The following is a 22715-nucleotide window of genomic DNA, read 5'->3' on the forward strand; positions in this document are numbered from 1 at the left end:
ATCAAATTCCAATGAAGTCTGACTTTTGTTCTTACCTCTTTATTGCTCTCCTTCCAATTTCCAGAAGATGAAGAAATATTTGGCCTCTTCTCCCACCATCCAGACACCTGATTCAGTTAAAAACCAGTGTAACCCCAGATATACAAAAGCTATGTTTTAAGAATAAGCTTAATTCCAGTGATCCTTATATTCTCAAATGCTATACTACACAGCCAGAAAATCAAATATGAGCAGCATTATATCATGTTTAATGAGACACCTTTGTTGAGATAGTATTGCCATTATAACCTTCATTACCTTTTTACATTAAGATTTCAACGCTGCAACTCTGAAAGAGGTATGATTTAGTATACAATCATGAGCGTTCAGCCTTAAGTGCTCAGAACTCCCTGCTGGTTTCCATTATGATATTTACATCTGAAAGGAAAACAGAATTTCCCAAAACATGCTTCATACCTATGTGCTTATACAGCCACAATGCTGCAGAAGAGTGAAGAACCTGAAAAGTTCACCTGCAAATTGTCAGAGCTGCAGTACTTGCCATCCAAGAGAGTCTGTAAAGCTAAATGTGCTGCAGCTCCACCATGAAGTCAAGACAGCAGGCTGGGTTGTTGATATTTTAAAGTCTGCTCAAAGATACTTTACAGTCTCATTTCTATTATTTTCACAAGTTCTTTTCTCATTACTTAAGCAATGCACACTTGGGGAGAATTCTGTCTGTCCTAGCTGTCAACTCCCATATTTTCACCAAATGTCTTCAGACGTAATTTAGTTGGGAATGAGAAGGGAGCATTTGCCAAATTCAGAAATATTGAATATATTTAGTTACTTGAATGGCATTCCTCTTCATATGAGACCCACAACATTTCTGCCCACCAAATTTTGCAAGTATAGAACTCTAACAGCATTGAACGGGATAGACTTAGGCTGAAACTAATCTGTGTGTCTAGTGTTTTAGGGTTCCTTGTGGAAGAAAATAAAGCAGAACACAAATATCAGCACACAGGATTTTTCACTTTTTTTAAAGCAAAAAAAAAACCCTAAAACCCTTCCAAAATATATTTCCTGCTCATCTTATTAGAAATTCTCAAAAGGAAAAATGACAAGTTGACAATTTTGATGACTGGGGAGCATCCAGTTTTTTAACTGTTCAAAGGAAAACTAAAAAATCCAAAGTGACAAAAACCCATTTATACATGGTAGATCCCCATTTTGCTCCCTGGACAATTGATCAAGGTTCTACATGGGAATATGGACACATCCATACAGAAAAACATACAGGCTAGGTATCAAGGTGTTTAAGCATAACAGACACGGAGCTCACACTTCAGCTATGTGTTACTCTTCAGAGACCATTATGGCAAAAAGATCAACTAATGCTGATGGCAATTTAATACACTCCCTGTGATTCCTTCCCAAAGACAAACAAATTTTGCATCTGATGGAGAAACAGTTTTAGAGCATCTCATCATAACAAGCCACACAATAAACACAGGCAAATGCAGAAGCAATGAAGTCTAAAACATAAGGCCTAGAGTTCAGCACAGATAAAACCTGTAAGACTATGGCAACTGGAGAGCAATAAACATGGCATTGTCACAAGTGAGGTATTCCATTGAAATATTTGCATGTATGGAGTTAAATGAGTTTATTGGGGAGTACTGACCCTTAGATGATGTGAACTACTGCAGCCTTCAGTGTCAGATCCTTATCCCCAGTTCCAAGTGCAGCAGCTTTGCTTTTACATCTCAAAAGGTTCAGCTTAACCCCTAGTTTGACAAACATGCTGTCACATCAGCACAACCTGAAGAGCAATGCCTACTGAAAACTGGGGAAAGGATGTCTTTGCTTACATATCTCATGCTAGATCTTTTGAAAGTGATACAGCATGTATACCTCTATTTCACATTTTCTTCATCTTAACAGATAGGAGAAACCTGCCTTCTTTCTCTTTTTTTCCCCAGAAGATATATATTATCAATCATTGCTTACAAGTTGAATAGGGGAAGAAAAATAATGAAAAGCTCTCTTCTCTAAATTCACAATGAACAGGTTCTGCTCCTGTAAATTTCATTATACAATCTGTCCATTCTCCCTACAAAACAACTTGTCCCACTAACCTCAAAGAAAAATACTTGTTTGAAGCACCCAAGAATATATATCCCTAAGGGAACGTGACCACTTAGCTTGCCCAATTTTTAAGGATTTTGCTTTACCCTTTACCTCTGCAAGCATTTTTCACACATGTCCCTCCATCAGCATAGTTTTGAAGCAAGCACTGACTGTAAAAATGCAGAAAGAAGTAAGCTAGCCATTCACAGCAACTTGGGAAACTGGAGTTAAAATTAATTTGCAAAAAAAAACCAGTGATGCTCAAGAGGAAACTTTGGCAAGCAAAGAGATATGGAAAGAGGGAATCTGAGACTGCCTTCCCAATGGATTCAAGCTCTTGAAGTATCAAGCAAAAATTTATGGAAGCTGACCTCTCGAGGCACGTATCAGCTGAAACTGGTGTTGTGAGTGCTCATACTTTGACAGCCATGCCCTAAATGATCACTCATATGACTCAATCAGAAGTTATAAAATAATTTAGCCTTCCTAACATTGTTCTGATATTGCAGATGAGCATCTCCAACATCCTTGCTGCTAGCCACAGCTTGGCCAGCCAATAGCTCTGAAGACACCAATACAACTCCTGGCTTCTTCCCCAAGACCTGGTGAGGAACCAGGGCAACCTTCCCTCCCACACCATAGGAAACCCCTCACCCCATGTGCTCAACAGGAAGCTTCTTTGAGCAAGAAGCAGGTCAACTGCAGGCTGTGCCAGGAGGAAGAAGTGAGGAAGGGCTGAGCCAACCTGCTGCAGCAACCTGACAGCAACAAGGAGCAAGCTGAAAACAAATGATGCTGCCTCCTGCTTCCAGGCAGCTGCAGGCTGCAGGTGTTACATCACCGTTACTTTAAAAACAGCTCTCCCCAAAAAAGCATATTAGCTGGAGATGTTAATGTTTAATTAGTCAGTAACACACCGAGTGTGATAACAAAATAATTGGGCCATATAAGTTTAAGTGTGTACATTTGGTTTATCATAACAGAGATTACTCACGTACATTCACATGATTTGCTGGATTTGTTATACACATGCTGTGGCTTTCCACTGCTGTCTTTACAACAAAAAAGTAAGCAGAAGAATTCACACAACTTAAGACTTCATGCCAATCTATTCATTTTGAGCTATTTTGGACTTTTCGTCTGGCAAAGGTATTTCAGTCAGTCACTATAGAACACTTGCACCCTTAACTTGTACGGGACCACCCACATACTTAAGCATAAATGTATGACTAAATGTTGGCAGAATCAAGGTATTAAGGTATCTCTATCTATTTTTACCACCTTTTTCCATGATAGTTTACCTAGAGTCACAACCTTATTAAACACTTAATGAAAGCATAATAGTCATAACAGACTTAATTTTATAAGTGAAAGTTCATTTTCTTTAAAGAAAATGGCTTAAAGGGAAAGCTGAGATCTCATCAGAATTGAGGATGAATGCTTTTTCCCCATGTTACAAATCCCCCTTGGCTCTTCCCCACTGAGACTACTGGAAATGTTGGCACTGATTTCAACAGACCCAAAAATGGGGTTTTTATTTAAGCAGCTTATACATGAGCAGATAATAGAATGGGGAAAACATGTTTGTCACCGTAGTAAAGCTCTACTAAAAATAATCTTTACAGTCGTAAAATGTCCTTGTGAATAAAACTGCATGTCGACAAAGAAGAGACAGATCACCTGGGAGCGGGAGACACCTCTGTCACCTGATGCTCTGTATTAAAATACCTGTGGATACAAGAATATAGGTCTAACACCTTTCTTTGTGTAAAGCCTTCAGGTGCGACCCACTGTTGAAACTGGAAATACCCTATGCATTCTGGTGTTCCATTAAAAATTGTTTACGAATGGCTGTGTGAACTGAGCTGAAACCTTTCCATCTATCCTCCTCCTGACCTAATATCAAAACTATTTTGGCCTCATACACAGAAATCACAGATCAGCTGGCAGGGGAGTGCTCAGTACACACTTTAAAACATGGACACAGCTGGGTTAGGAGCTCCTGCCCCACAGCCTTGTAGTGCCGTGTTGCCCACAGTTGGGATTCGCCCAGTTCATGCTGCAAACAGCATCTTCACCATGTCCCGAGAGACACCACCACACAGATCCGGTCTGTGACAGGTGAAGGAGGTCCTGCTCTCAGGTTACTGTTCTGGGGGCTTCTGAAGAGAAAAACTCCATGGTGTTTTTACATCTCTTTACTGCTTTAGAGATTAAGGTATGGGGAAGAAAATAATGCTCCTAAAATATTTTTTTCAGTGCCTAACCCTTTTCCTTGCACAGTGGCTTTAGAGAAATATTTTCCAAAAACTACAGTTTTTCACTAAAGAGGTTAGAATGAACATAGGGAAAACAGCTTTTGCAACAAATGCTTCTCTTATTACCCACCTAATAGGATGGGAATTTGGGAGTCCTCAAACCAAAACTTCCATGCTTGCAGTCATCTACTCAGCTGTCTTTTACAGCTGAGTAAGATCATCACCACGATGTATTTCTTTTTCAAAGCTGAAAAAAATGAAACTACAGATTTCCTATTGAGAATGCAATGATTTGTATAATGGGACTTTTTAAAATTACAATATTAGAGTTACTTCCTGTTCACCCAGTAAAATGTGCTTTTTTTCACCTCCTCCATCACACTTGCTTTGCCACAGCTAAAGTGAAGCCCCAGAGACATGGAATCCTTCATGTCCTAAAAACTGAACAAGTCATTGTCCAATAAAGGCTAAATAAGAAGCAAACATCTAAATCCTTTATGAGAAATGCTACTTTTGTGATCAAACCAAACTGAATGATCATTAGGATGCACTCTTGCAATAAGAGGGGGAATATAACAATAATGCATGTGCAATTTCTTTTAAAGCATAGATTAAAATAATTCATACATGTCATTGCTGATCTTTATAACTAAGATAATATTTACATAATGTCTTGAAAATAGCAATGCTGAAACCAGCAGGTATTCAGTTATATGGCAGCTGACATACAACCCAGCCTGGGCATGGGGACACACAGAGATGTGGGTAGTCACTTGTCCTGACAGCACTGGACTCAGACCTGTTCTCAGGTCCAGACTCAGACCCAGAACTGATCTCTTAGAATCACATGGAGGGGGGTTCTTCCTAATGTAAAGGTGATTATGTTTTTAAACTACACTCACACATATGTCTCAGTAACAATAAACATCAGGCCTCATTAACACTTTGTTAGTGTAAACACCCGTTTCTGAAACGTATGAAAGACTGTTGTCAAGAAAACAACAAATTGTCAAAGAACAGAGCTGTAACATCTCATGAAACTGCACTGGATCAAATTTAACTATAAATTACATTGTTATACTGTAATCATGTTATTAGTAATATAATACATCCCCCCAGAAAAACAGGTTTGACTATTAAAAAACACTAGATACATGTCAAATTAGGAAAACAACTCATACTTTTGAATTTGCAGCCTGAAGATGTGCCGTGCCACACAGTCTGACAACACAGGGATCTGAAAATAATGCCACAAGTGTTCAACACCTTCGTGTGGGTTCAGGGAAAACAGCGAGATCCTCTTATGTCTGTGGACTGGAGATCAGCCTCTGAGTCTTGGGCTTAGTCAGGGAACTCTGCATGGGAAATCTTGCATATCTTACACTTCTTGGTGCTCCTTATCAAACTATAAGAGGATGAGCAGCCAACTTACCCTTAGTTAGTGTGAGCATCTAAAGACCCACTGTCTCAGCAGAGGTGTTTTGTCACTGACACTGCAAAATCCTCAAAGTCCTTTGAAATCATGACTTTTGAACTATCTTACAATTCAAGCACTGAGTTGAAACACTGCTAAGGGTAACTTCTGCTCATGAGACTTAATATTAATCCAGTTTTGAAAAGGGCTAAAAATCTTCACTGCCTCTTTCAACACTATGCATCATCATGCTTGAAGTCATCGCCCAAGCACTGACACTCCAATCCAAGTGGAAAAGGGTCACCACTTTTATACCCCAAGCTACCAGGAGGATGCAGGGATTTGTCTGGGATCAGGGCAGCCTTTGACCTCGTGAACTGCTTTTGGTGATCATGTGCCACCATGGTGCCTAGCTGGGCTTCAGATCCCAGATCACTGTGTAAGGCAACAATTTTTCATCCTTCTTCATCACTTCTGCATCCCGCTGGAACAATGGGGCTGTTTTGTTGATTGATCTAGTTAATACTGGCTATTTATAATAATTAAATCTGAAATGGAAATGGAAACCAAAAGGAAAAGGCTGCCTGCGACCCTAACCCAAAAGCTCCATAAGGCAGTACTAAACAGTTAAGTGGGAAACCTCATCACCACAAACTGGATGGAGCATTTCATCAAACAAAAACTTTCTTCTTCTCCCACTACAAAGGGTGGTGCGAGACCAACTTGCAGAGCAACAGCTATCAAGAAACAATGCCACATTCTTTGAATACATTTGTCCACATTGTACAGTATCTGCAGCCCAACATCGATGACATCCAAGCTAAACGAATGAATATTTGCATTTCAAAGTTGGATTTGTCTTGGAATATGATCGCTCCTCATGTGGTTTTGACACATGTGCATTGTCAAATAAATCACAGCTCACTGTGTGTGCACATTAAAAATAATTTGTGTATCATGTTAGAAGCCATTGCATACTTCTCTTTACGAGGTGTGAAACTGGCAGGGGAAGGTTTTACACACCGGGGAAAACTGCAGACACAACCCGTTGAGGGAACATCAAATGCTGCCATCACTCCACCAATACTGTGGAGCTCTGTTGCCCATGGCGGCCTCCCCAATACGGCTGCAGCAGCACGGGCTGTGCCTTTTCCTTCCATGGACACTCACCACCCCTGGGGGGGAGGCGCAGGTGGGAACCCCGTGGGGCCGCCCCGTCCTGGCGACCGTCGGCCCCGGTGCAGCCCCGACGGAGCGCCCGGCGGGAGCGAGGGCGAGGGCGGCGCGGCGGGTTCCAGTCCCCGGGGGACGGGCGGGCTTACCTCGGATTTCCACACGACGTAGGCGGTGGGGCGAGGTCCGGGCGACGAGGGCTGCCCCTTCCTCTGCTGCAGCCAGCGCCGGGGCGACGAGAAGATGCTGTTAGCAGGTCCGCTCAGCGCGGAGGCCGAAGGGGTGCGCGCCAGGAAGGGCAGCTCGCAGCCGGGACTCCGCTTCCCTCGGGGGCTCTCCTCGTCGAAGAGGACACTGCCCGGCGGCGACCGCTCCAGCGGGGTGCTGGGGGTGGAGAAGGAGGCGCCGGGGGCCGGCGGCGCGCCCCGAGAGCTGCGACGGTCCCCCGGGGGGCTGCCGGCGGCCCGCGGCCGCGGCGCCCGGCCCGCGCCCTCGCCGTCCTCCCGTCCGCCACCGATGATGGCGGGGTCGAGGCTGCGCGTCTGGCGGAGCCTCCGCTTGGAGAGGTTCTTGGCTGCGGCGGGGGTGGCGGTGGCCGGGGAGGAGCAGGAGAAGACGCTGCTCAGCAGACTCTGCGCCGACATCGCTGGCGGCCGCTGCTCGGGCACCCCGGGGGTGACCGGGGGTCCGAGGCTCACGGTGCCCCTGCCTCCGGGAGCGGTGCGCCTCCGGGGCGTCTTCCGCGCCCGGGCTCAGCCCGCAGCAGCGCGGCCCGACGGCGTCACCAAGGGGCTCATGTCGGCGTCCGGTACTCAGAGTGTTCCGGAGCTGCTGCCGCCGCCGCGGTCACTTTGTTGGGAGGGAGAGGGAGGGAAAGGGAAAAGGAAAAAGAAAAAAAAAAAAGTTACGAGAGAAAAGGGGAGGGAAGGAGGCAGCAGCGCCGCAGGCTGCCAGAGTCACTCCCCCCCGGCCGCGATGCGCACGGGAGCCGCTCAACGCGCCCCCGCCCCGTCGGGTCTGGGGTGGCAGGGCCCGCCTGCTTCTCTCCGAGGGCGGGAGACCAGGTCCTCGTGTGGCTCACGTCGGGGCGCGGCAGCGGGCAGCCCCACCAGGGTTCGCGAGCACCAGGGCAGCGGGTGCCTGGCGCTGCCCCGCGCGGCCCCGATGGGGCGCTGCGGTCGCACTGGCGCCGTGCGGGTGCGTTTTGGGGAGAGAGCAAGTTGCTTTTCGGCGCAATCGCTCCGGAGGCACAACCGGGGGACGCCCTCGCCTGAGTATGCCAAGTCCAGCGCAGCGGCACCGTGGGAAGAGCAGGGCTGTCGGTCCTAGGTGGGACGCGCATATTCTCCCGTTCGTGTTGGGAGTAGCTGGTGCCTTTAAGAAAAACTTATAGCTATAGGCAGGATGCTCAGAGCCTGCAGTAGACACGTCTGCAGGGCTACCGGGACTGGGTCTTCAGCAGAGCTCGACCAGCAATTATGTTCTGGTTCAAGTCTGTGTTTTCATCCTTTGCCAATTTGGGAAGATGGGCTTACATATTTAACCACAACAGATATTTGCGTTGCTCTGCTACTCCGGTGTGACAGTCTGTGCAGAGGGACCCTGTGTAGAGGTCATGAGTCCACATGGATGTAAGTCCCACAGGTAGTGTGGATCACCCAAGATCTCTAACTCTTCTGGTGGGAATCTCACTGCAGCAGAACGAAAGGAGAGGGACCAATGAAGCTAAGGCTCCTCAGGAAAAATAAACTTGTTTAATCCTGTATAGAGACTTTCTCTGCTCTCTTCAAGTATAGGCATAGAAACCTTTAGCAGGAGAATGGAACAAACATGGGAAAGCACAAACTGTACAGAAATACAGGAGCGGAATGTGTGAAGAGGAAGAAAACTGCATAGCATCATGAAGGCTGGCAGCCAGCAAGCCAGCTCAGTCCCTACCTGGGCTGGAGGAAACAGACCCTCAGCTACAGGATACAACTCCTGCACTCCTCTCCTGGCGGGGATCTTTAGTCTTCCCTCACTGGAAGCAGTTCAATGGCAATGGTTGTCAAGTTCTTTACGGAAGACTCACACCATACTTAGTGTTTCAGCTTTATTAAGCTGCAGCTAACTGTTATCTGCAGGGGTGTGTTCAAATCTGTTTCTTATTTGTCAGTGAAAACTACGGACATTAATTTTTTTGAGATGAAAGGCAAAACACACAAATCCAAACCCTGTTCTGCTTCAAGACCTATACTTTTACTTATGGAGGGAATGGAAGTCATTTAAGGACAGACTAGCTAACAGCTCCAATGCAAGTCTTGAATCTCATCTGTTTCAGATGAAATCACTGTTAAGACTACTGATTCCATTGGGCCTAAGCATCCTTCTTTCGATCTGAGAAGCCACAAGTTCCAGGGTCTCCCCAAAAGTATCACAGACAACTCTTAAAATTCCATAGAAAAAGACAGACTATTTTGACAAACATACCCAAGCACAACACAGGGGTTGTTTTTCTTTATTTCCATGCTGCATTTTCTCCTCAAACCCTAGTGCAGGGTTGTGTGTTCTCCTAGGTGTTCTTGGAGCCCATGCAGGTAAGTACTCCCTGGCAGCATTTTCTGGTTTCATCAATAGAGGGAGTAGACATCATCAAGAGGGAGCTCTGTCCTTTGTGGCATTATTTAAGGTTAAGGAAAAGAAACAGCGCGCTGGCCTGTTCACTTTCAAAGGGAGGTGTTCTGATCTTATGTTTCCAAATGGGATTATTTTTATTTTTCCTGAAAAGGAGCTTTTCCTCCTTATTGTAATAAGCTGTTCTATTGCCTCATTCCAAAGCCTACTAGTTCCTCCGCAGCTAGGGTTGCAGCTGTTTCTGTTTAAAGCTTCATTTTTGCCTCCTCATTAATGCCTTCAATAATGTCTCATGCTTGAGACTTAAAAGAAGTTTTGAAGCATAAAACGGTGATCTGAGTCTGCTTCTGCAGTTCTGTGCCCATGCTAGCAATTTGGTTAAGAGACACATGTCTGCAATACAACTATACAGATGTGTGTCTCCAAGTATGCACCTTTTTTATCCTCTACAAATATATCACAGGAAAATAAAGGCAGAGAAAACCATGAAGAATAAGGCAGAGGGGCAAATTCAGAGCTGTGAGGAGCTCATCACATGAGGAACAGGGAGGATGATCACGCCTGCCTCCAAAATCTGTTGGAAACAGTTCCTGACATTCTCAGTAAGGTGAACAGCCCACTTGTCAGCTTAGGAGTAGCTACTTAAATGAAGTGGGAGCAAAGCATTCTTATTTTCACCTGCTTCACCCAGGTATTACTATTGCGCATATTTTCCATGAAAGCCCTCATAAAAAATTGGAGTATAGTTTTGATGAGACAGAGACCTGGAGAACCGCAGCTCAAATTCAGTGAGTAAATACAGCATACGTATAGAGATGCTTCACGTAGACAACTTTACTACCTGTCTTAGCTGCTGTCTGTATCTTTGGGGGAATACCAATGTAAGTGCTTACTGATTGTTTTTTAAATTGCTGTTTATTATCACTGTGAACTGCATTATTGAGAGACCTGGCAACACCACCCAAGCAGCTAGACTCTGCGGCTCTGGTGGGCACTGTACAAGCACAGAACAAAAGGAAAGTCCTACTCCCGAAACCTCCAGCCACAAGAGCTATGCAGCCATACATGCAGAGCGATAGTGATACAATACTAGTCATCAGCCCTTCTCTTCCAAAGCAAAGCTGTTTGTGTTACTGCTGCCTGTAAGACTGCAATATCAATCAAGGAATTAGGGAGTCCTTCCTGGAGCTGTGAGTGCAATACAGGCAGTGGATGTGCTGACTTCCGGAGCTAGAAGGGTTTTCCTAACATTTTCCATTATCATATTTGTTTACAGTGAAATTTTCAACATGATGAGGATGTTTATTCTTTGCTCTGTCTTACTGCCTGTCACCATGTTGTGCAGAAGTCAGCCAACTTACTGCAACATTAAAGATCCCTCCTAAAAGTTTTGAGTCTGTATTTCTCACAGGGAGCAAGAGTAATATGTATCTATAATACAATAAGAATTCAGAAATATTTTGAGGGATGAGTGTATTTGACAGTTATGATTTTCCAGTCATTGGATTTATTCCGGAATATTTTCAGTCTTAGCATACAGAGCAGGAATATATAAGAATTCCATGTGCTTCATCTGCCTTAATCCATGGATGATAGGAAACCAGTGGACAGGAGACTTTTGGCATAGTCTCCCACAGCTGCCTTGTTGAGACAGTTAGAGATAAAGACAGATTTGGTCATAATGATGAATGGTTCATACTCTACCTGTAAGATGTTTACAAGTGAAGTACTTCAGAAGCCTATCTTGAGACCTGTCCTGTTTAATATGCATATCGAGAGCCTTGAGGAGGACACGGAGTTCACTCTCGTCCAGTTTGTGGACTACATCAAATTATGGCATACAGTCGATATATTCCAGGAAATGGCTGCTGTTCAGAGGGCCCTCGATAGGCCAGATGAATGGGAATACAGGGGTCTTAATGATAGTCAGAGAGGATAAATGCACTTGGTGAGGACTTGGTGAGCATTTACATGGGCTAGGGACTGACAGGCTAGGGAGCAGCTCTGATGGGAAGGACCCTGGGTGCCTTGGTGGCCAATAGACCAAACATAATCCATCAGGGAGCCCTGGCAGGGGTGAGGGCTGACAGCATCCTAGGCTGCATCAACAAAAGCATAGCCAGTAGATCAAGGGAAGTGTTTATTTGTTTTTACATAGCATTCAACAGACCTTATCTGGAACACACTGTAGGTAGTTTGGGTGCCCCGAATTAAGGAGGACTTTGATAAACTTAAGTAAGGCCCTTGGAGAGCCACCAAGGCAGTTGGGAGCTGGAACATTTGCCCTGAGAGGAAAAGCTAGACTTGTTCAGCCTTGGGAAGGGTAACTGTCATGGTTTGAGCATGTTTTGAGGGTGTTTTTTGTTCAAGGTTTTTTTTCAGCCAGGTGGAGGAGGGGAGTCCGGGAGGAAGGAGACACAGGACACCTGACCCAGGCTAGGCAATGAGGTATTCCATACCATAGCACGTGATGCCCAGGATGCATACTGGGAAAGAGAGGGCTGGAGGGGTGGAGCTCTGGAGAGGAAAATGGAGGAGGGAGCACGCGGTGCTCGGCCAGGCAGGGTGGAGTGAGTTATGGGTCGGTGGCTGGTGGGGTGTTGTATTCTTTTCACTTGCTGTTTGCTGTATCATTATTATTGTGTTATGCCTTAGCTATTAAACCGTTCTCATCTCAATCCGTGAGGGCTACATTCTTTGGATTCTCCTTCCTAACTCTCCGGGAGTTGGGGGACTTGGTTTAAACCACGACAGTTTTTCTAATAGCAGCCTTCCAGTACCTTCAAGGGGTTTATTGAGAAAGTGGATATACTTCTGAACAAATCTCTGAAAATAAGGGTGAATTAGAAAATAGGAGCATTTTGCTACTCTCATTACTACTTTAGAGTTTATTAAGCATTAAAAAGAAAATTTAAAAAATTACTCTTTCACCTTACTAATCAGTGTAATGGTGTAGTGACAAGGAAGAAAATTGCCTATAGTGCTGCAACTCCTGTAAAGACACAGAATTACTGAATGATATCATGGTTTGGGTTGGAAGGGACCTTAAAGACCGTCTAATTCCAACCCCCTTGCCGCAGGCAGGGACACCTTCCACTAGACCAGTTTGCACAAAGCTCCTTCCAACCTGGCCTTGGACACTGCCAAGGATAGGGCAGCCACAGCTTCCCTGTTCCTGTGCCTTACCATTTCTATTAGGACAAAAAAGATTTTCACCTTTTGTTTGCTGATCAGAGCTATGGAGAGCCTTAAAGATCAATTTACTTATTTATTTACTGCAAAACAAAGTCCTGTTTTTAACCAGGTCCCGAGCCTGTCCTTGAATGCTTCCAGGGATGGGGCAGCCAGAACTTCTCTGGGCAACCAGTGTCTCACCACTCTCATAGTGAAGAATTTCTTTCTTACGTCTAATCTAAATCTCCCCTGTTTCAGCTTAAAGCCACTTGTCCTGTCACTACATACCGTTTTAAAAAATTCCTCTCCAGCTTTCTTGTAGGCCCCTTTAGGTACTGAAAGGCTGCTATAAGGTATCCCTGTGACCTTTTCTTCTCCAGGCTGAACAACCCAACTCTCTCAGCCTGTCTTCATAGGAAGATGAGAGAAGGAAGAAGACAAGGTAACAACCCAGCTCTCCATCCCCCCGAGCATCTTTGTGGCCCTTCTGCAGTAGGTCCATGTCCTTACATTCTGCTGTTTTTCACCTGGCATGGGACCTGCAGGTCAGTTGCTGAGACATGCTGAGAAATCTTGGCAAGTATTTGTTCAGACTGGCTATAGTGCTCAGCTAGGACAGCTGGATTGGCAACAGCACCCTTAAAAACCAAACCAAAACAACAATGAAAACATTTTCTATAAAGAGAAAAAGATAAAAAGATGCTTATTTGTACTGAAGAGTGATGGAATGTCAATATTCCTCCAAGCATTTGCCTTATTGGAGCAATACTAATGACAAGTGACTGCTACTGCATGCCTACCATACAGTAGTATGTATATATATAGATATATAGCAAGTGTGTATACATACACAATAGTCTCTCTATAACTCTATATAGTTTTATATAAATAGTGCATATGTATATTGTCTCTATATATTATGTATATGTGCATAGTATGCATTGTATATGTCTGTATTTATACGTATATGTATGTATATGTACAATATAGGTCTATACATATAGTATATACACTACATAGTCAGATATTTTATATATATATATATATATATGTGTGTAAAACATACAGTATATATGCAATATGCTCGAGCCCCAGCACGTTTAAGCGCCGCACAGCACGAACCGTGCGACACCGCGGGGACCGTTTAACTCCGTGCCTCACCGCAGGCGGCCCGCCGAGGTGCGCACGCACAGCACAGCCGGGCACAGCAGCAGACCCAGACCCTGTCCCGGTCCCGGTGCCGGTGCCGGCGCCGGCAGAAGGAGAGCCGCGGAACAAAGGGATGTAAAGCTGGAGCAGCCAGGCCCCGCCCCTCCCGGCACGGCCCCGCCCCCCGGCCGTACCCCCGCCCCCTGCCGCGCGCCCTGCTCGGAGTCGCCGCGCCGATGCCACGTGGGAAGCGGCGGAGCCGCCGTCGGCGCCGGGCCGGAATCGCGGCCCCCCTGACGCTGGGAACGGCCCTCGCCGGGCGCCGGGAGGAGGGGAGGTCGCGGAGCCCCCGGGACCGCGCCGGGATCGCCGAGACCCGATGGGTGCTCGGCGCGGTGGCGCCCGGCTCGCGACTCGGCCTCCCGGGCCTAGAGGCGCTGGCGGCGGCGGCTGGGCCTAGGGGCGGCTCCCCGCCCTGGGCGGCGCCCTCGCTGCTCCAGGTGCCGGCGGCGGCCCAGCCGGCCCCGCGGAGGGACGGCAGCGACCTGCCCGCCGGTGCACCGGCCGCCCTGGCTGTGCTGCACCTACAGCCCGGCGCCGAAGGCTCGGCGCGGGCGGCGGCGGCGGGGGCCGCGCCGCGCCTGCGGACCGTCTACGTGAACCCGCGCTGGCTGGAGCGGCAGGCCGCGCTCGGGGCGGCGGCGGCCGCTGCCAGCCCTTGCGCCGAGGCGGCGGCAGCGGCGGCGGCGAGCGGCGCGTCTGGGGGCCCGGCGGCGGCAGCGGCGGCCGCGTCGGCCGCGTCGGCGGGGCAGGGCGAGGCGGCGGCGGAGCCGGCGGCCACCCCCTACGTAGGGCTGCGGCGGCCGCTTGGCTACAAGCTGGCCAAGGCCACCAAGGAGCGGATCTGGCGGGGGGAGTTCATTGACCTCTTTTCCTTGCTCCACACAGAGCTGGCCCCCGAGTACGGCCCGCGCCCGGGGGACACGCTGGACCAGTGGGTTTCGGCCTTCTTGGTGTACGCCAGCGTGCTGTGCGAGAAGCACCCTGCGCGCTGCGGGGCCATGTTCAAGTACCTGGACACCATCCGGAAGCTGCATGCCACCTACGGGGGCACCTCGTGGATGAACTACGACGAGGACTTTCGGCGGCGGGCGGCCAAGGACCCCAACCTGCCCTGGGGTGACGTTGACCTCGACCTGTGGATGAAGTGGATGGCACCGCTCAAGTCGCTCATCCCCAGGAAGCCGCGTGCTGAGGTTGAGAAGCATGCCTCGCCGACACCATCAGCACCAGCACCTGCACCAGCACCTGCACCCTCACAGAGCCCCAAGCAGGAGGAGAAAAGCCAGGTGTGACAGGCTGGCAGTCGTGTGTTTCCCCATGGCTTTGGCTGGGCACGGTGCCCCCTTGGAGGGGAAGAGGAGATGGGGCAGTCGAGGCACCTTTGAGTTGTTCAGCAGCTCCCGTGTCATGGCACTTACCTGTGCTCATGCTAACTATGGTGCTTAGTTATGATGTGTCACAGTGTCAGCTGGCAGGGCATGTGGCCGCATAGGTGTCCAACTGGCCACCGTGGGAGGTGTGGGCATTGCTGGAGGAAAAAGCATGCTCTCAGCAAAATAATTGTAGCATTTATTGCTCTAGCCACCAGGAATTGGGGACCCCTGCAGATTCCCTCCCTGGTATATAACTGTATTTTCCTTAAGGCATTAGAAGAAAGGTGCTTTGTTTTGTTTTTTCCTCTGAGTTGTCTTAAAAGAAATTGCTTTCTCAGCAATAGAATTATCTGTATGCAAGGCAAAGAGTACTGACCCTCCTGTTACTACAGGAGCATGTGGCAGTTGCAGGCTGTGTGGGAGGCCAGAAATATTGATATGAATAAAGATGAACTTAAATGTGAATGGCCACAGCTTGCAGATTGCCTGAAATTTGCAGGTTTAGTTCACATATTCTGGCCTGTTTTATGGGGAAAAATGGTGGGTGTGATTAGGGAAAGTACGGAAGATTTTGTGTACGTTAAGGTTTTGCTTTCAGTGTAGTCATCGAGTGTCACTGAGTTAGGATAACCTGACGTACATGGGCAGATCCACCCTCTCCATGGCCTGGGCTATGATAGTGAGCTCTGTGGCTGTGAAAGTTTGCCTGCCTATATTTAGGGGTTGTGCTACTGCTCTCAAACTGGTGACTATAGTGTCTGAAGTCCCTAGCATAGAAAATTCCAAGCGCTGAGTTTCATGCCAGCTGAATGACAATAGGGAGATTCTGTTAAACTGGCTACATTTATTTGTAAACAATATTTTTAGGACTGTAGGAAGAACCTGCACATTCTTGAAAAGTTTTTGCTAGCTCATGAGATGCTATCCTCCCTGGGGATTGCCAGTGCAGAGGAGTGGCTAAATTGTTCATCTCTGTTAGCCTGACCTCGAAAGGGAGAACCCTTTTTCAGGGACTCTGGAAATGTTTGTTGCACAGATTCCTGACTTAGCAAAAATGACTTCTCTGGGCCAGCCTGCAACAAAGCAAGGGAGCAAACATGAGGCAGAGATAAACAGGCCCTGTGGCCTTCTGTGGTTGGTGCTCTGGATTTATGCAACTTTCTTTCTGATATCTCTGTTTAGATGTCTCCGTTCCCAAGAACAGCAGCTCAGTTCTTGTTTTGCTATGGATCTTTTGTGAGCGTCAGATGGGTGATGGCTTGTAGCTTTCCTCTCACCTGAGACTGGATCTTCAGCTTGTCATGTTAACCAGGCTTGTAACTTCTTCCACAGCAGTCAGTTTGTCAGTGCAGAGCTTCGTGCTGCTGTCTGCTAAGGCACCAGAGGCCTCGATCCTCTTTGGTTTTGTGGAAACTTCCTTGTTGGTTCTTGGCAGTGGCATTGATTTTTTTTTTTTATTTTTCTCAGAAATTGTGAAAAGACATATTCAATGTGTTTATTTTAACGAACTCAAAATACCGGAATTTTAATGTTTGTAAAACAGTAATGCTTTAGCAGCACAATGAAAACCAAAAGTAAAAGTTGTTGAGTTGTTCAGCATGGATTTAACCATGGTAGCAGTCACAGCTGTTTGAAAATTGAAATAATGGCTTGAGCCATAGATGATAATAGATATGTTAAACATAGATGAGGCCTAGTTTATTATTGGCAAGGCAGCAGCAAGGAAATGTTACTCTCTTGGAGGTGACCTGTGGGCTTCCCCTGTACCTCCCCAGCTCCTTGTAAGCCCTAATTATGCTGTTTAAAACCACTTTAGAGAAATAAGGCATGAGTTCACATTTGGGGAAAAAAAATCAGAGAATTAAAATGGGAGAGAATAGCCTTTTACGGATTTATGGCCTGGGCTGGAACCTAAGCCTTTCCACATTCATGCTGTTAAGAGGAAGAGGAGGTGTTTTACAAAGAACTTTTCTTCCAGTTTGTTTGATGGAACGCATTTTGTTTTCATAATTTCAAAGGATAGTGTTAGGCAGCCTGACTGGATTTAATTTCCCCCTTCAGTTGAAAGCTCCTTAAATTTCAGCTTGATGTAGTGCCTGTGTCTCTAGTTCTGCAGTTCCAGGAAGGTTAACCAGTAAAAACAAAGTCATGCAAAACAGTGTGGTGTTTGAAGCTAGCTGTCTTCTCTTAAGGCACCAGTGAAGAGGAGTAACTTTGCTTTATGCAGAAGGAACAAAGTGAGAAACTGTAGTTTTAGTTTGAGTGCCATAATTGGTGTGTGTGCAGGATGGCTGATACTCATTCCTACAAATTTATGTCTGTATGTATAACTTCAGACAATTTTATTTTTTTTTCTCAGACTCCATGAAAACAGAAGGCCAGTTGGGATGGCAGTCAAACTAACTGGGTGAGTTTATTTATAAAACTGACTGACTTTGGATTTTACATACCTGCAGATTTGTTAAATACAGAATTTTTTATTGGTGCCAACAGCCTGACTCCGTTGGTGTTTAAGTGGAGCTCTGGTATACTAGTGCATTCTTTTACCTCTGCTTCTGTTGCGTTGCAAGCTGTGCTAGAGAAGACGTAGGAAATTCATTTTACCCAATCAGCAATTGTAACAATGGACTACAAACCTGCAGAGCAAGCCAGTTTGCTGGAAAACAGGAATTCCTGCAGCGCAGCACTTGTCACAGACTATCCAAAGAGGGCAAAGATTCAGGAAGGTGAATAAATTGAACATTGGTTGAATGAGGTCAGGAACAGTCTCCCGGAGGAGAATCCTGCCCTAAAATACTACTTTGAAAGTATAAGCCAATTCAGTGCGCATATTAACCTTTCTCATTTGAGCAAACTTGTGTGCAATCCTGGATCTTTGCAGATCACAACCGGACACTTCAAAAACCTATGTACTATATTTGTTAAAAAAAGTAATAAATCATAATTTGTCTTGTTACAGCTGTTACTTTTACCATTTCATTGAGAATATATGCAACATAAATGTATATTTGACTTGAAGCAGTATCATACACTTGGTAAAATAACTCAGGTTATCAACAGAACTATTCTGTGGGGCTCAATATTGCCTCTTAATTCTTCTCTGAAAAATGCATTAACCATTGCTGTCATTGCCAGAAATCAGTTCTATCTAACCTAATTGTTCATTACAAAATTCTTGGTCAAATAGAATAATTTACCTAAATTTTTCTCTGTTTTTATCCTCATAGAACACTTGAGATCCTGAGCATCAGACTAGACTTTTGTAGTCTTATGTTCATGAAAACCATGTTCACAGATTCACGGTTTAATCATTCTACATCTCAGTATTTTGTTTTCCTTTTCCCTTGCATACTAGGGAGTATGGTCAAGGTAATACTATGATCCAGTAATGCGCATGATGGTAAGGGTATACCTTTAGTTGTTTCAGGAAAAAGCTGCCGTTACCTGCTCTCTTTCTCCTTTCTTGATAGTTTCAATAATATGCATAACACAAAGTGTTTGTAAATTGATAATTAAACTGTTTGTGACATCACCTAAATAAATTTTTCTATATAAATACTGTTCTTAATCTTGGCCTTTTTTCCTGTCCCTCGTTCTTACATTGCCACTTCCCCTTTTGTGAACGCTTTTTCCAGTCACCTGACCTTTTGCAAAATTTCTGTGTTTCAGTTGTTAAAGCACAACCAAATCTTAACTATTGGCAGAAAATTAGCCTTTGAAATTTGCTTTCTTTATTTTGCAGAAGTGCTTGATAATGTTGCAACTGTAGTTGTTGTAGCTTATTCATCTTTGACGGTTGTGAAGACAATGATGGGTATCAGTCAGGCCTTGATCTGTCTGAAAATGCAATAGCCACTGTACTGGAGTACAAGTGCTTTCATGGCCTCCAAACTGGGACTCTGATCCAGTGAATGCTGAGATACCTGCTTTCAGTACAGTAGAACATAGAGTACTTTTACACATGGAATTAAAAGTTACAAATCCTTTCATTTTTGAGAAGAGGCTTAAGTTCAACAACCAGATCACTCATGACAGTCTTCCTTTGTCCTGTTTTCTTCAGAAATCAGAACTGCTGTTACTCACTGGTCTTTGCTGTTTCTTCATCATCATTGCTACACATGGACCACTGCAGGCATCTCCTCTTGAGAAAGTGCTGGAATAGTAACAGGATTTGGGGAGAGGGAGGTGGAATGAGGAAGGATGAGCAGATGTTGCTTTCCTCAGTCTTGCTGGTGAAGTTCACAAGCATGGGTCTTAACCTACTGACTCAGAGCAGCAAAGCAGTAGCAGTTTTGTTTTTCTTGTCCAATCTGGGAGCAGCATACCCAGCTGGAGTCTGAAACGCTTCCTAGTGTTTTCTGCTGAGTCCTTCTGCCAAGAATTTGTTGGGTTTGTTGACTCTCTCCAGCCTTCAGTCTGGTGCCCTTCCTGACACTCTGGTCACCTCCCAGTTTCCTGGTTGCTACTGGTGCAGGGTTGGACCACCCTGTCTTCTGCATCTGCTATAGACAGTTGACAGGCCTCTGCCTTGCCCTCTAATGTCAGTGACTGCCTTAAAATTGCTGCCTGTTTTCATAATGAAACTTTCCTTTCAAATTACTAGCAGTGGTGTCTTTATGACATGTGGGTGTCGTCACACCGCCTCCCCACATGCCTCACTTCTTTTTTCTTCTTCATAAACTTGTCCTTTGTTGCTGTCTTGGGGCCACCCAGTAGTTTCACTGTGGTACTTGTGCATCATTTGGGGTTTATTGTTGCACATGTACTTTCCTTCTCATCACTGTGCTGTAAGCTAATGCATGAAATTTCTTTGTCCACTAGTTTCTCATTAAAAGTGTTGGACTTTAATGGGTTTCTTGAAATTCTAGCAGTTAGTACTGCATGGGTTTGCATATGCCATTGATGCCAGATGACTCTTGTACAGCTCCTGGTGTTGCCTTGTCCTTGTTGAGTCGGTATGTGCCTTAAAAGGATGGTGAATTGCATATTTGCTGTTCATTTCTGGTTTATGAGTAGATTTATTTCATTGATTATAAGCTAAACTTCCTGTCATTTACACGGCATGACAGGCAGCATGCAGATACTGAAGATGTCTGCTGTCTGAAAGCAGACATTAGGGATAACCTTTTAACTAAGTGATGTGTGAAAATAGAGCACGCTGTTGATGAGAGTCTTAGAGTTGAAATGAACCATGGTTCTATTGCTCTTTCAGTAACTGTGATCTGCAATGGAAATCTGTGATACACAGGAATTTTATTTTTCTTTTATACTATTTCTGTAAGTCCTATTAGATGCAGCAGAGTTGCAGCAAGAATTTCCACCAAGATTGATGGAATTTCCAGCTGTGAATACTTGTAAAATATGCTGGGAGGACCAGCATCTTATGGAAAAACAGTTTTTTTGTCAGTTGACTAAGATTAAGTAGCATGTATTCCTGGGGAGTAATTTCAGGTAAGTTTATTTTTAGGGATTTCATTCAAGACAGGATTTTTTTTCCCCTCACAGATGTGCTTTTTCGTGTGCTATGTCAATATGCATTGTTATTACAAAGAACAAATTAAAACCAGCACATTGTGACTGACAGCACAAAACATGTTGTAGTTTAGGGATGAGATTAAAATACTGGCTGAGGAGTTAAGCTTCTGCAGAAATAAGGTTCAAATAAATGGGATTTCTGACTTTCACCTGTGCAGCAGTTTTATTCGGAGCATGTGAAAAAAATGAGGCCATGTTAGTACCCTAACCCTAACCCTGGCCTTACTAGTGTAATGATGTGTCATTAAAGGTAAGATGACAGCAGAACATGTTGCATGTGGGTAGCCTTTTGCAATTTGAGCAAAAAATCCCAACTGCAGTTGAGCAAACACTTGTTACATCTGAGCTCTGATGAGGTCTTGTCGGTTACTTGATGTGACTTCCAATTTAAACTTAAATGTTGATTTCCCATCCTCCTTTTTCTCCCATAATCTCACCAACTTGTTTTCTTCTTCATAAGTCTCGTGAGCACAGCAAGCATGTCATGAGGGCCAGCCATGGGATCAAGCAGCATCTGACCGGACTGCCTATATGTACGGAGACTTTAACCCCTGTGTAGGTGGTTCTGCCAAGTTGGCATGGACGAGCATGAAGAAACCCAGTATATCTAAGTGTGGCTGGATGGAGTGCACGCAGGAGACTCCCTGGCTGCCTGCAGGCTCGTGTATTTCTGAGAAGCCAGTAGTGCTGGCAGCAGGTCTTTCTGTCCACCTGTGTGATAAAATCAAAACCAAAACCCCAGAGACTCTTGGAACCATTGTGGGGAGGGGTGTGAGTCAGTGCTAAGACTAGATGTTTGTGGAAATGTTGCCTAGTGAAGTTATCAAACTGATTTTTCTTAGGTCGTATGCTTAACAGGGACTGCAACAATTGACTGTATCTGTGGGAGTGCTTTTTGGCAGTTCTTGCTACAAAGAGATTATGTCCCTGAAAACCCAGCTGGATTAATTAGAAAAGCTAGGTCTTACTTTTCCCCTCTTGTTTTGGCACTTGGGCTTGACTTTTACCTTATCACAAGTTCAGTGTGCATTAGTCCAGCCCAGTACACCACATAATTTTTTTAGTCACATAATCTGGATCTAGTGGGTTTTTTTTTCCAATTTATTTTTTATTTGGGTTTGGTTTTGGGATTTTCCCCTTTGGGAATTCTTGTCAAAACCAGTTGGTGTCTTTGCAGCTTGGCAGTTTGCTGGGCCATCAGCTAAGTGGCAGGCAAGATTTAAAAAGCAGGAACATGTTTACAATATCTTACATAATTACAAACTTGAAATAATTCAAGAAGTACTTTTACCTTTTTTGGTGGTTGTTGCTCTTTCTGTACTTTACAGAACACTTTCTTCTTCCCAGTGTTTCATTGCAGCATTGCTGTGTTAGTATTTCCAGGGTAGCAGGAGAATGTTTACATCCAAACAAAATCTGTTTTCTCTGAATTTTTTAATTGCAAACATTTGTGTCTATAAAAGCCTTTCCACAAAACTCAGTCACTGTGTAGCTTCATCTTTTTGTCTTTGTGCAGTCTAAAACTCAGATCATACTCAATTGGGGTTACTTGATTCTTTGAACTATGCAATAAGAGAACTGTATTTGCATCTACATCAGCGAGTGTAGAAAATGCCACTTAAATTGGCAATTCTAACAACCTGAAGCCAGGAATGGCTGTTTGAAAACAGAAATATGGCTTACATTGGCTTCAGCTATTAAGTGCCATCTGCACTACTGATTTTCAAAGTGTCTGTAAGTGCCCTAAATAATCCCAAAATAGGAAGTTACATGAAGTTACAAGACTATATGAAGTCTTTGCTTAGTTGATAAGCTGCAAGACAAGCTGGTGGCAGATGACCTGGCCTGTGT

At 45.1% G+C, this 22715-nt stretch overlaps 2 protein-coding genes across 3 annotated transcripts in view; one reads left to right on the forward strand and one right to left on the reverse strand.

Annotated features, from left to right (window-relative positions):
• The window catches only part of ARHGAP6 (Rho GTPase activating protein 6), a 322604-nt gene extending 314895 nt beyond the window's left edge, over nt 1-7709 (reverse strand). The window contains exon 1 of the mRNA XM_013129608.3: nt 7107-7709. Within this exon, the coding sequence (XP_012985062.2) occupies nt 7107-7601 (495 nt within the window). The 5' untranslated portion in view covers nt 7602-7709. The remainder of the gene's footprint in view (nt 1-7106) is intronic.
• A 6419-nt stretch (nt 7710-14128) lies between these two features.
• LOC101870228 (uncharacterized) lies at nt 14129-22344 on the forward strand. Of its 2 annotated transcripts, none has more exons than XM_034074349.1 (3): nt 14129-15242; nt 17689-17736; nt 21325-22344. In XM_034074349.1, the coding sequence occupies exons 1-2, from the start codon at nt 14130-14132 to the stop codon at nt 17695-17697; spliced, it is 1122 nt and encodes a 373-aa protein (XP_033930240.1). In that variant the 5' UTR covers nt 14129; the 3' UTR covers nt 17698-17736; nt 21325-22344. The 2 variants fall into 2 exon arrangements, with proteins under 2 accessions (XP_033930240.1, XP_033930239.1); XM_034074348.1 differs by lacking the exon at nt 21325-22344 and adding an exon at nt 17823-18885.
• Nucleotides 22345-22715: the final 371 nt, after the last annotated feature.

Source organism: Melopsittacus undulatus, chromosome 2 (genome assembly GCF_012275295.1).
Source record: "Melopsittacus undulatus isolate bMelUnd1 chromosome 2, bMelUnd1.mat.Z, whole genome shotgun sequence".
NCBI lineage: Eukaryota > Metazoa > Chordata > Aves > Psittaciformes > Psittaculidae > Melopsittacus > Melopsittacus undulatus.